Source organism: Aspergillus melleus (genome assembly GCF_016097325.1).
Source record: "Aspergillus melleus strain CBS 546.65 chromosome Unknown contig1, whole genome shotgun sequence".
NCBI classification, from domain to species: domain Eukaryota; kingdom Fungi; phylum Ascomycota; class Eurotiomycetes; order Eurotiales; family Aspergillaceae; genus Aspergillus; species Aspergillus melleus.
The window spans coordinates 7,775,174-7,789,236 of record NW_025763370.1 but is presented as its reverse complement, the minus strand read 5'-3'; the positions used below and the strand labels follow the sequence as shown (position 1 = coordinate 7,789,236).

The following is a 14,063-nucleotide window of genomic DNA, read 5'->3' as shown; positions in this document are numbered from 1 at the left end:
GTGGGGGCAGAGCCAAATGTGGAGATTCCTCAGGGAACTTGATGCTGGGCATTCAATACTTCCCCTCACAACTCCAGACTCTTGCTCCGTCATCTCAGCTTGATGTGCCGATGTTTTACCGGTGTGAAATGTTACACTCGACTCATGACGCAGTTGGACAGCATCGTCATGCTCGCCGCTAATCCAAACGCGCCGGTTCAGACATAAATAGCCGACGAAGGTCAAGGACGGAGAATAAGTTAGTTCACGGTCTTTACGAAAAGATGCACAGTATAACTGGTTTCGTAGTCTTTCTTGGGGTAGCATCCCTCTCCAGTGCTGCCCCAGCGCAGTCAAACATCACCAGTGACGCCTATTTCTATGGGCAGTCTCCTCCCGTGTACCCCTCTCGTGAGTAATTACATCATCATTTGCTTTGCTAACTAACCGATGCGTGCAGCCGAAAGCTCTGGGACTGGATCGTGGGCTTCGGCCTACAAGAAGGCGAAAAAGCTTGTCGCGCAACTCACCCCCGAAGAGAAAGTCAACTTGACCGCCGGCGTGAGCGCAAACAATGGCTGTTCCGGAAATATCGCGCCTATTCCTCGCTTGAACTTTCCTGGCTTCTGCGTCTCCGATGCGGGAAATGGCCTGGTATGTACTGGACAATGTCTTCAAACACACAGGTCAACTAACCCCGGGCCCACAGCGCGGCACAGACTACGTAAACGCGTGGTCTAGCGGTATACATGATGGTGCAAGGTTGGTTGCCAACGAAATAGACTCTATGTTTCGCGTCGGATAATTAACTCGGTCAGTTGGAACAAAAACCTGTCCCGCCAGAGGGCCTTTCATATGGGTACCGAGTTCCATAAGAAAGGGGTCCACCTATTTTTGGGCCCAGTGGTTGGTCCAATTGGCAGAGTCGTTGAAGGCGGCCGCAACTGGGAAGGATACTCGATAGATCCTTACCTCAGTGGTGCTTTGGTCTATGAGACCGTCCGTGGAATGCAGTCAGCCGGTGTTGCTGCTTCCACAAAGGTTAGAATGCCTACTTCGAGGATGAGCGTGATGCTTTGAATGCTGATTCGCATAGCACTACATACTCAATGAGCAAGAGACCTACCGCAACCCCCAGAAACTCGATGGTCGCAATGTCGCTGCCCTTTCATCGAATGTTGATGACAAGACTATGCATGAGCTTTACTTGTGGCCATTTGCAGACGCTGTCCGTGCAGGAACAGCATCCATCATGTGCTCGTACCAACGCATCAACAACTCGTATGGGTGTCAGAACAGTAAAACTCTCAACGGCCTCTTGAAGACGGAGCTTGGATTTCAAGGTTGGCACTCTCTTTTCGCTAAGCGGTGTGTCTCTGGCTAACAAGGTGCAAGGGTATGTCATTACTGACTGGGGCGCTCAGCACGCTGGTATTGCTGCCGCCAATGCCGGTCTCGATATGGTCATGCCGCAGACACAGATGTGGGGATCGAATCTCACCAAAGCGATTGCTAACGGAACCATGAAGGCTTCTCGACTAGACGACATGGCAACTCGGTAAGCAGAGTGTCCTTTCTTGACCGCGACGTTGTCACGCTAACAGAGATAGAATTCTTGCGACATGGTACCAACTGAACCAGGATACTGATTTCCCGGGCTCGGGCGTTGGTATGCCCAAGGATCTCAACGAAGCCCATCAAGCAGTTATTGGGAAGTCAGCCGACTCCAAGAATGTCCTCCTGCAGAGCGCAGTCGAGGGTCATGTATTAGTCAAAAATACCAACAACGCCCTCCCACTGCGGTCCCCCAAGCTGATTTCGGTCTTTGGTTATGACGCAAAGGCACCTGACACACTACAGTTGGACTTAGGATTCAAGAGCTTTAGTCCTGCGATCCAGGAGAACCACACCTTGTATGTCGGTGGGGGGTCAGGATACAATGCCCCAGCATACATTAGCGCGCCCTTGGACGCTCTTCAGGAACAGGCGTACCAAGACGGCACTTCCATTCTTTGGGATACTGCATCACAAGATCCTGATGTTAATCCCACCACTGAGGCTTGTCTTGTTTTTATCAACAGTTACGCGACTGAAGGCTATGACCGCCCGGGGTTAGTCCACGAGCCAAGCGACGCACTGGTCACAAATGTTGCCAATAAGTGTGACAACACGGTAGTCATTATCCACAACGCCGGGATCCGCTTGGTGAACGCGTGGATTGATCATCCGAATGTCACTGCTGTACTCTTCGCCCACTTACCTGGACAGGATTCTGGACGGTCAGTGGTCGATCTTCTCTATGGTCGAGCTAATCCTTCAGGTAAATTACCCTACACCGTGGCAAAGAATGCCGAGGACTATGGCAAATTACTCCACCCAACGCAAGCAAGCGAGCCCTATGGGCTCTTTCCGCAAGATGAATTTGTGGAAGGGGTATACATCGACTATCGCGCATTTGATCGGCAGGGGATTGACCCGCAGTTTGAGTTTGGCTTTGGTTTATCCTACACAAGCTATGAATACTCGGGTTTGAGCGTTGACACAACCACAACCGACATCAGTCCCTATCCACCCTTGGCTACCATTCAAGAAGGCGGGAATCCCCACCTCTGGAATGAGGTGGTTGCTGTGTCTGCAGAAGTTAAAAATACTGGCAAGCGGGACGGCGATGAAGTGGCCCAGCTGTACGTAGGCATTCCGAACGGTCCCGTTCGCCAGCTGCGAGGATTTGAGAAGGTGCATGTCTCAGCGGGTTCTACGGCCAAGGTTGATTTCTCGCTCACTCGCCGAGATCTGAGCACTTGGGATGTTCAGGCTCAGCAGTGGCGATTGCAGACTGGCACGTACGATGTGTTTGTTGGCCGATCCAGTCGAGATCTCCCTCTTCAAACACAGTTTACTATTTAGGTAACACTGGAGAGCGGATTCCGACGGAAAGGATTGAGCTTTTGGTCTTGACATAAATATCATTATATTTGGAGAACTCATATACTCGATACTATCCCTCCAATGGCCGATGCAGCCTGTTCCTCGGCTACAGTTGCACTTTCCGCGCGCTATTTGTTATCTCCATCGCATTTCCAATCAGGCGGGGTATGCAGGGGGCCCCTGCCTATCTAATTCAATCCAGTACTTTTTCTGGAATTGTTAGCCAATACTTGTCGCAGCTGGCTGAGGGGTCGGTCTTGGAGTGCATAGTGGCGTCACTCGCGTGTCACTGTCGAGAGGGGATGATCTTCACCCACGCCTACAAATACCCAGTGGACAGTTTCCTCGTTTCTCATCCGGACTGTAGCTACTGACCAGCCCACTCCCCACCATGAAAACCGATATTCGTGAGTTTGCAGACCGACAGGGCGCGAGTGGCCCCAACGCCGACGATCTCGAACTGGATGCATTGATTGTGGGTGCCGGGTTTAGCGGCATCTACTATCTGCACGAGCTTCGCAAGCTAGGCCTCAAAGCTGTCATCTATGAGGCCGGCCATGATATCGGCGGCACTTGGCGTTGGAACTGCTACCCTGGTGCGAGGGTTGACTCGGAAATCCCCGAATACCAGTTCTCGATCCCCGAAACTTGGAAAGAATGGACCTGGTCCACGAACTATCCGGCGTACGATGAGATTCGTGCCTACTTTGATCACGTAGAGCGCGTGCTTGACATAAAAAAGGACTGTTCTTTTGGCACGTTTGTCAATGGGGCAAACTTTGACACGCCTTCGGGACGATGGCAGATCACTACCACTGACGGTCGAAGGGCCTCAGCAAGGTACCTGATTGTCAGCACCGGGTTCGCTGCCAAGCGACATATTCCTGACTGGCCGGGAATTGAGTCTTTCCGAGGAGTTATACATCATTCATCTTTCTGGCCAGAAGAAGGTGTGGACTTGAAGGGCAAGCGTGTTGGCGTGATTGGAACAGGTGCATCTGGCGTTCAGCTTACCCAGACTCTCGGGCCCGTTGTTGGCTCGCTCAAGGTCTTCCAGCGAACTCCAAATCTGGCTGTTCCTATGCGACGAAGGGACTTGACTGCCGAGGAACAGGAGCAACTAAAGCCCGTCTACCCGGAGCTGTTCTCATTACGCGAAAAGGCTTTCGGGGGGTTCCTATACACATTCAGCGAGCGAGGTACATTTGAAGACAACGAGAAAGAGCAAGAAGCATTTCTTGAGCGGCTATGGGAACTTGGTGGCTTCCGACTATGGGTTGCCAATTACAAAGATAGTCTACATGATCCCAAAGCTAATCGTGTAGTCTATGACTTCTGGGCCAAGAAAGTACGCCAGCGGATTGATGACCCCGTTACCCGAGATCTCCTCGCGCCTCTCGCGCCTCTACATCCATGGGGCGTGAAACGACCCAGTCTGGAGGTTGATTACTTTGAGCAGTTCAATCGACCCACGGTCGAGCTTGTTGACATCCGAAACAACGCTATAGAGCGTATCACCGAGACCGGTCTTCAACTTGCTGACGGCACGCACTATGAACTTGACGCAATCTGTATTGCCACTGGTTTCGACGTATCTACCGGCGCTCTGGTGAACATGGGTCTCCGCAGTATCGAAGGGACAGCGCTCAAAGACGAATGGGCTGCATCAGTCCACACGTACCTTGGCATGACCATTAGTGGCTACCCGAACCTCTTTACGACATACGGGCCCCATGCCCCGACAGCTGTGAGTAATGGACCTACATGCATCGAAGTACAGGGACGGTGGGTCATCGACGCGATCAAGCAGATGGAGCGTCGTGGCATCAAGTCAATCAATGCAACCAAAGCTGCTGCGCATGCGTGGAAGCATCGCATCGAAACTTTGTCGAACGCGACGCTATTCCCAACCACAAGGTCAACGTACATGGGCGGAACATTCCCCGGGAAACCTTTCGAGCAGCTGAACTGGATAGCCGGGATTCCAGCTTATCATGCGGAGATACGCCCGGTTTTGCCGGCATTTAAAGGTTTCACCGTGCAGATGAAGTAGGCTTTTACACGACTGAAAGTGCATCTGTTGGATCATTGTCGTTGGGACCCTGCTAGCATATCTCAACACTACAGGGATATGCTTTCAGGCCTTTTCCTATATTATAAACTCGAATGTAGTCTTTTCTTGGTTTAATCTACTCACATGATTTGAAGTTCAACGCCCCTTATTTTGCACCACGAGGGGGTTCCCCAGGGACCGGGGTTTAACCTGTATTCTTTGGGCATCACTTCCCGATTATTCTTTCCAACTCTTCGTGATTCGGATCCGTCATGACCATTTGCTTAAAAAGCCCATCTCTTGCCAGTAAAGTCGCCGGAGATCCAAATTCCACTGCCTCCCCATTCTCCAGCACTAGTACCCGGTCGAAATCAGCTATCGTTCGAATGCGATGTGCAATGACCAGTAGAGTCGTCTCTCGGCAATTTGCCCGAATAGACTCTTGGACAAGATCGTCTGTGCCTCTGTCCACGGCTGAGGTCGCTTCATCAAGAATCAAGATTGCTGGTCTCGTGAGCAATGCACGAGCAAGACAAAGTAGCTGACGTTGCCCGTGAGAAAAGTTAGACCCTTCTTTAGATACCGAAGCATTTAAACGGTCCGTGGGCATCGCCCCGGTTATCCTACTCCAGTGCACTTGATCCAAAGCTTGAAGCAATGTGTCATTTGAGTGTTCTCCAAATGGGTCAAGGTTTGATCGCACGGTGCCAGAAAATAGGACGGGGTTTTGTGGAATGATCGCCAAACGTCGTCGCAAATGAGTGAGCCCAATAGTCGATATTTCCACGCCGTCTATCCAGATTTCTCCTTCAGAAGCTTCTAGGAATCGAAAAAGGGACAAAGCTAGCGAGGACTTTCCTGCCCCAGTGCGACCAACAATTGCTATACGTTCTCCAGGTTCGGCTTCAAAGGTCACATTTTGAAGCACAGGTAGATGACCCGAGTTATACTTAACTGTGAGATTGTTCACAATAAGTTGGCCTCCTCTGGGCCATGCCGGTGGCGGGTTCTGGCCGGTCCCACCTTCTGTTGGGAGGTCTGAGTACTCTAGTATGCGATCGACGCTGTTCAAATCCATCTCAAGTGTAGCGTATGCGCGGCTGAGCGAGACCAATGCAAAGCATAGATGGTTGGTAAATACCAGAGCAAACCCAGCCACTGAGCCGGTGACGTCCTTTCGCGATATTACTGTCAATGCAGTCACAAGAGAGAACAAAGCCCCCAATGAATTGATCCTAAACGTGAACCACTGGTTGAAGAGGCCCAAATGCCATACAGCCTGGGCATGTTTATCGATAATTTCCTGCATTTGAGTGATATAATGGTGAGTGCGCTGGAAGGCTCGAATCGTAACAATGCCCGCCATGGAGGAGCCGAAGTGTTGGTAAATTGGGCTTCTAGCAAGGCATTCGAGGCGCTTGACCTCTCTAGCTGCCATGAGGTATCTTCGAGTATACCAGAAAGCTCCGTATAGCAACAAAACGCCCAGAAACAACAACCTGGGCTGGACTAAAACCGCACCCATGATTACACCGATGCAGTCCATTCCCGAATTAAGCAGAGTTGTCAGGTCAAGTCCCAAACGAGAGTCTATGATGTAGAGGTCTGCCGTGAACCTGTTTATAATTCGACCAACTGGAACCGTATCGACCCATTGCATTCTTGTCCGGAGGACAGCATGCAAGAGCCTGCGGAACAGGACGGTTGAGGCGCGAAGCGAAACAGTAATAGCAAGGTAGCAACGAAGTGCTCCAAACAGGCAAACAAACACTGCAAGGACGAGATAATTCCGAAAATAGTACCACGTTCCAGCATTGTTCTCGGGTCCTCTTCCTTGAGTCCATATATTCATCCACCAATACTACCCTCTGTCAGCCATCTTTATATGTACGGGCAGTGAGATGCAGCTGGCTGTACCTACCTGGGCAAGAATTAATACATTGTATGCAACATAACAACCCACTAAAGTGAACCACCTAGGCCAACCACCGCTATATTCGATGTATCGACGAAAGAGTGGCCACTGGATGGCTCCCTGTCCTTGGCTCTCATCCCGAATAAAACTGTTCTGAGTTTCAGTCATAATCGGGCTATTATACTGCTCATCATTTGTCACATCTGACACGATCTCCTCCTTCGATGGTGGCGGTACGGATCCATCTCGCATAATGTGTTCCTCACTATTGAACGATAAAGACTCGTCCTCGTTCCTTTGGAAGGGTGCCAGATAGCCACTTGTTTGCAAGTCCTGGATATTACCAGCATACCGGACCCTTCCAGATTCCAGCTGTACTAAATAATCCGCTTTCCCAAGGGAAATATCAATATTGTGGGTGATCAGAATCCTAGTTCTACCTTGGGCCAGTTCCCCGGTCAAGGCGTGAGCCAGCAAATGTTTTGCGGTGTGCACATCCACAGCACTTAATACGTCATCTAGAAGAAGTACTCCAGCCCGTGAGTACAATGCCCGCGCCAGGCTAATTCGCGCCTTTTGCCCACCGCTGAGGTTAACACCACTGGGACCAATATCGGCGAGGTCGTGACCTTCGAATTCGTCCAAATCGTGGACCAGGGCACAGGCATTCAGTACCTTTTGGTATCTCCTAGAATTGAGGGGTAACCCGAAAAGAATGTTCGAACGCACTGTTCCGGCCTCTATCCACGGGGTCTGGGCAACGTATGCAATCATGCTATCGGCAATCCAGGGTGTCCCAGGGGCGAAGGGGGTGTATATATCTTGGAAGAAAGGGGGCCTTGGTCGTCTCACCGTTCCTGAGCCAATCTTGCATTCTCCCAGAATAGCCGCGAACAGCAAGCTTTTTCCAACACCGGTCGGACCACATATCAAGCTTAAACCTTGGTGTGAAAAGCTTAGACTAACTTCGCGCAGTATCCCTTCCTGCTTCAGCGAGGCAGTAGAATCGTAATGCATGACGTCGGCGTATATTCCGATGTCACTAGAGTGTGAGACATGCTGTTCCGGCTCACGCAGTCTCAGAAACTCAACCATTCGCTTCAAACTCAAGGATGCGGCTACAACACCTGATAGCAGCTCGGGAACGATACCGAGGATGAATTGAAGGTATCCAAATATAGACAACGCAGGAAATGCAGTAGATGGTGTCAAACGTCCGTATAGCCTGACATACATTCCAAGGGAGACCGCCGAGACGAGCACTGGGCCTAGAAGGTGTAAGATCAAACTCGCGATCTGCCGATGAAAGAGTGTGCTTTGCGCTTGCAGCTCATCATCCCGCAGTGCGTTAATTTTGGCTTCCCATTTGCTCTCAAGCGCAGCAAATTTGATGTATCGAATGCCGTGAAGCACCTCGGCCACGAGGCTCATCTTAGCGTCCCGCCGACTCGCAAGAATCCCCTCTGCCGTCGACGTCCTTTTGAGACAAGCCGAGTGCATTGGAGAGATCAGAACCAGGCACATAAGCCCCACCGATAGGCTTTTCCATCCTAACAGTTGACTAAGTAACATACAAGCAACGATGACCTTGAGAGGTTGCAGTATACAACTGTACAAGAATCCAGCGATTGTGGCTATACGCGGTACATCGATGGCTGCCAGGTTGATAACATTTTGAGCCTCGGGACACCCTCCTGTTTTTTCATTCACATCGCTCGACAACGTGAGTCTGGTAGCTTTGTCGAAGAGGACCATAGATAGTTGTTGCGTCATTGGGATCGAGACTCGACTGTGAGCGATCCATAGCAACCAGTTCTCAAGCCACGATGACGTCCATATCCCAAATCCAAGCAACACTGCCCATCCCACAAGCAATCTATCGTGTGTCTGTCTTTCAGTGCGCGATTCAAGCAATCGTAACATCTGCCCCAAGGCTACATGCGGTGCGAACGCCAGCAGTGCTAACGGCAAAGTGAAAACAATTTGATGAATGATGTGACGTCGGTACAGGAACAGCAGAACCCGCCACAGACTTCTGTTTGATGGCTTCATATGTCCTTTCGCCTGGTCAAATGCGTCTTGTAGCGTTCTTGCTCGAACCTTTTCATATAGTTCCGGGAGACATTCAAGGCTAATGTCTATATTGCTTCCGAGCTTGGCGACAAGGGGGGTTGCCCAGCTGAAAGAAAGATGTCCAAGAATTGAGGATGAGCTTTCACCATCGATCAGCCTACCCCGACGGGAGGTCTGATGGCGGCGTGGGATGGAAAAGCTAGTCAGCATTGTCATGATGGCGAGAGCTACTTGAGAATATAGCAGAATCGGGATGTCGTTCTCTGTGGGTTTTGCATAGGGACCTGTACAAAGCTCCACGGATGTGATGACAATGGTGACACCGCAGCTAAAGCCTCCTTTCAGACTCATCACATACCGAGGGGTCTCCAAGGGCTCCGTGGCCAAAGTAACGTATTGAAGCAGCATCAACCCCTTCATAGACCATCAGCCTCTATGACGACAAGGCGGAAAGGGTTCTCACTCACCCAGACGATGCATTGCGTCCATCTTTCCGTTGGGAACTGGCCATTCTGGCTGTTCGTTGCACGGACGAAGGCGACTGTACACCCACCAACAACCATAGATACGAGGAGCCATGGGCGCATGGGCGCTCTTGCTGCTGTTATTGGAGACCAAGTGGTCTTTGGTTCTGTCTCGCTAGCGCCATCATCGCACACATGGATGCGGTTACTGCCTCTGCCGATGAATAGGTAAAGGGCGGTTTCTTTTATAGTCGGCAAACTTAGCTGGGACACTAATGCCAGGCCAATAAAGTGGAGCAGCATGCAAAGTGTTTCAACATGAAGCATCCTGCGTGATTTATGTGGTAGGCGATACACAGCTGGCTCATTCAAGGGGGAGTGAGAAGGTAAACAATGTTGGGAGGTTGGCATTCCCAAGGGAGGTCACGAGACAAGGGAGGATCGTCGCGAGTTTCTAGATATTGATTGAACAACATCTGGGTTAGGTGTACGCTCGTATACAATTGCCGCCACCAGTTCCTCCCTTCCGCTTCGAATTGCTCAGATTATAAACCTCACCAGTGCCAGCATTCTCGATGCAATCCTCGTAATCATCGAATACGCGATCGACTTGTTTCTCAATATCTGATCCATCGTCACATTTCTGTGTGGCACAGTTTCCGAGATGCGTCTCGGTCGTTGTGTTTGTCATGGCCAAAGAAGCTTTGGTATAGACACAGACAAGGTCAGACTTATCGGTGCTGGTTATGGCATTTTCACCACAGTCCGAGCCCACGAGGTTGTCGTAGTAATCACACCAGCAAGGCTGCGCTCAAGAGAGAAAGCCAGCGCCCATGGATCCATGGGATTGGTTACCAGCAGCCATGATTATGGCCATAAAACTAATTAGAATGATTGCAAATGGGCGCATGGGTGAGGTGAAGCGGAGCAAACGCAATAGAGCAGAGATGGAAAGAAGGAGCGGCGGAAGAAATGCCGGCTCCGGGTGGGCCGCAGCCGCCGTTGGTGTCACGTGTCGTGCTGCCTGGTTGCCTCAGGCGACAGTAGCGGGAGTGCGGGACTGACTCAGCCGCCCCGATGATCAGATTAGATATCACCCGATCTGATAACCCCCGGCTGATTCCTCCTTCTGCCCTCACTCTCTCCTTCCGGCAAACCGCGCTGTCAACTCGACCTCCGGGTCAATCTGTATATATAGTCGCAGCGGACGACATCTCTCCCTCCTACTCCGAGTTCATTTGCCATCGTGATACCCCGGGCACGCTATTCGCCCCTTGACGGACCCCGTGGCTAGAACCCTTCAATTCTCCCGTGATGCCCCGCCGGATTACTGCCTTCCCTGCGCCCACTCCGTGATCGATCTTGCTGCTGGCCATACACTCTACTCTCAATCATGCGTCGAATAGACTGGCTGGTTTTGATTTTTGGTACCGGTCTTGTTGCTTCCAACATCATTCCGCCTGACGAACGCTGCGTCACCGCCATTTATAACGCGTATGACTATATTTCCTTTGCCGGAAGCCCGCCGGCTGGATTTTGGGGCACGCGGTGCTTGAATCCTCTAAAAGTCACGTCGATATATGCTTCCACAGAGTTGCACTGCTCCTCATCAGAACAGGCTGCGGGCCTATCACAGTTAGCTACCCTATGTCGCCAGGTTGCACATTTAGACTTGATTTCTCGCGACAAACTGGCCACCAATCTGACGAGTGATCGGATCCAACGAATGAGGGTTGTGGATTATCAGGAGCTCCCTAGACATCAACGGATCGACGCTCCTGTTATACTCTCTTCCTCGTACTACAGTCGCACTTTCCAAACTATTGTGGGCTTTTATCCACTCTCACCTATCTACGATGTACTCATTCTTGTTGCGTCTAGGATGCTTGGCAATTCGAAACATGGACGCATTATACGTACGGGTAGGTCGGAAATTACTCAACTTCTTTCATCTGATGAATGATATCTGACAAGATAGCCTCGCTGGCTACGGTTTCTGGGCCGGCGTTCTAGCGGTTGGGATTGCTCGTCGTTGTGTTCAACAATTCCTCGTCTCGCGGCGCGCTTCTACAGGTCATCAACGACATCCCCTGGTCCGCAGCCTAGGCTACACATTTCTAGAACTGTACAATTGGATCGACACCCATCTCGTCGTCGCTAGCCCTTTGCGATCCCATGGTCGACACATTCTCTGGTGGACATTCCCCACGCGCATTGAGGCCCTAGTCACCTTTGCATTTTGGGCCATCAGTACTGTCTTATGCCTGGTCGGTTATAGGACTTTTTTGGGCAACATCTAGTTAGTACTTCTCAGTCTATTCCCGCTTATCTTTCTCCTAATCTATCTTGCAGTTGGCCCGATATTTCTGCCCAGCTCTTGCGTTACGCGGCGGATCGTACAGGCATTCTCTCGTTTGCAAATCTGCCATTGCTGTGGATATTCGCTGGCCGGAACAACATATTTCTCTGGGCAACCGGCTGGAGCTTCGCGACATTCAATATATTTCACCGACATGTAGCTTGGATAGCCACTATTCAGGCGTTCATTCATACCGTTCTATATTTCATTCTATTTTTTCAAAGTACGTCTCCCCGGACTGTAATAAATCCTTCTCTAACTGACCTACGAAGATGGAAACGCCTGGAAAAAGATGCAAAAGCCATATCTCTTCTGGGGTACTGTGGTGAGTACTGGCTCAGTTCAGTTTATATCGTTGCTTTCTAACCTGTAGGGACAACATCATAGGCAATGGCGGCCATGATACTGGTCCTTCCATCGGCCGTGGATTGGTTTAGACGTCGAAATTACGAGACATTTCTCCTGCTTCATATTGCTTTCTCGGTGGCAACGGTCATCGGTTGTTTCTAGTATGTTCCCTGTTGTATATTTCCTGACATCTACTAACCGCCCCACTAGCCATACGGTCATCTTTGAGGGCCATGAATATTGGCTCTATCTCTGGCCCGTCGTTGGAGTATGGGCCCTTGATCGATCGATGCGCTTGGTCCGCCTAGCATATTGCAATATTTATGTCCGAGCTCACGCTGGGAAAAGTCTTCAATATACCCGCAGTCTGGCAACCTACGATGAGAGTTCCGACGTGATTCGCTTAGAGGTGATGCCCGGGTCTTGGCTACTGCGCCCGACCGCTGGACAGTACTATTATCTATATCAGCCCTTTCGACTAACAGGGTGGGAAAGCCACCCTTTTACCCTGGGTTCCTGGTCGTTTGACACGGGGCCTCGAACATCTTCATTGCTACCGTCGGAAGCTGCGAAACACGATCAGACAGTAGACATCTCTCACATTCCCCTACTTAGCGATTCTTCTCGTACTGGATACAGTTATTCAGACGAGGTCTCTCAAGGAAGCAATCAGCTAAAGCTCGTATTCTGGATCCGACCTTTTGATGGTTGGACACGCTCTCTTCGCCAACAATGTAAGGGATGTCCAGATCGGAAGCTGAACACAACTATTCTCATGGAGGGCCCCTACGGTGACGAGTTCCCAGCGTGGAAATACGAGTCAATCCTGTTCGTGGCTGGAGGAACGGGCATTGCAGCAGTTGTTCCGTACATCCAAGACCACATTGCCCGATCTGCCACCGCAGATGGCGGTGCAACGCAAGTTCAAGATATGCACCTTATCTGGACGACGCGGCAAGCAGCCTTTATTCGGCAGCTTGCAACCGGTGAACTGAGTCCGGCTCTCGCTCGCAGCGATTTTGATGCTTCTTTCTACGTAACATCGCCCGGGGAGTGCTACAATGATGAGAGACTCCATTCTTCCGTACACGATGAAGTACTCGATAAAGATCTTGAGGTTAATATAGGACGGCCTGATCTTCAATCCCGCATCATATCCCATGCACACGACGCTCAACTTCGTGGCTGTTCATCGCTAGTCTTGGTATGCGGGCCATCCACCATGGCCGATCAGGCTCGAGATGCGGTGTACCGTGCGATGCGTCAGGGCTACCAAGGTATTCGCTACGTCGAAGAATCTTTCGCCTGGTGAGCAGAGGATTACTACTTGTGAAGATGGGCATTCCTCTCGCATGCATGCTTTTATTCTGGCTTTAGACTTTCTCCGTCTGTATTTTTGTTGCGCATTAAACATCTAGAGCATTTCCAAATAGAAACTCCATGTTACAGCGATTCAAGAGGCAATTCCATTAGATACCTACCGAAATATGAGAAGCTACTCCGTACTTACAGTTACTACTACTGAAACGAAACAAACGCCCTCTTCGACGTTTATTTTACTTGTCCTTGCAGCAAGCAATCAGCCTGGTTCCTATTCGGACGTAATGGATGTGACCCATCAACTCCTTGCTGCAGCGGAAACAGCACTAGTGGCGACTTAATGCATCTGGGTGGAACTATTGATTCTTAAATTTCTCTTTCATCCTCCTCGAACCTATCGCCTTTTGTGGGTGTGCCAGAGTGAGCAGACATTTCTGGCTCCCCTAACAGGCGCGAACTCCGGAGTCAGTCACCCCAATCGACATCGGCATCGCGATCGAGGCCAGGAGGCGCTGCCTGGCAAGTGCGAATGATTTTAGCAGGTAGCCTGACTGAGTGAAATCTTGGGAAAGAAGGTTCAGAGCCACGCAGGGCTTTATTCAATACTCAGCGCGCCCCTAATCA

At 50.7% G+C, this 14,063-nt stretch overlaps 3 protein-coding genes across 3 annotated transcripts; all 3 read left to right on the top strand.

Moving 5' to 3' along the window:
- Positions 1-263: 263 nt before the first annotated feature.
- On the top strand, positions 264-2,886 carry LDX57_002809 (beta-glucosidase; the record flags this gene model as incomplete). The annotated part of the gene is made up of 7 exons (XM_046084455.1): positions 264-390; positions 440-633; positions 689-741; positions 798-1,020; positions 1,076-1,322; positions 1,375-1,537; positions 1,590-2,886. The coding sequence occupies 7 exons, from the start codon at positions 264-266 to the stop codon at positions 2,884-2,886; spliced, it is 2,304 nt and encodes a 767-aa protein (XP_045940418.1).
- Positions 2,887-3,298: 412 nt separating this feature from the next.
- LDX57_002808 (flavin-containing monooxygenase) lies at positions 3,299-4,960 on the top strand (the record flags this gene model as incomplete). The annotated part of the gene is made up of 1 exon (XM_046084454.1): positions 3,299-4,960. One exon carries the CDS (start codon positions 3,299-3,301, stop codon positions 4,958-4,960), a length of 1,662 nt encoding a protein of 553 aa, XP_045940417.1.
- Positions 4,961-12,374: 7,414 nt separating this feature from the next.
- Positions 12,375-13,489, top strand: LDX57_002807 (NADPH oxidase family protein). The gene has a single exon (XM_046084453.1). The coding sequence runs from the start codon at positions 12,409-12,411 to the stop codon at positions 13,429-13,431; it is 1,023 nt and encodes a 340-aa protein (XP_045940416.1). The 5' UTR covers positions 12,375-12,408; the 3' UTR covers positions 13,432-13,489.
- The last annotated feature ends 574 nt before the right edge of the window (positions 13,490-14,063 follow it).

Bases quoted from the DNA above. Each gene is read 5' to 3' on its own strand.
- LDX57_002807 (XM_046084453.1), top strand. From the start codon at position 12,409: ATGCGCTTGGTCCGCCTAGCATATTGCAATATTTATGTCCGAGCTCAC.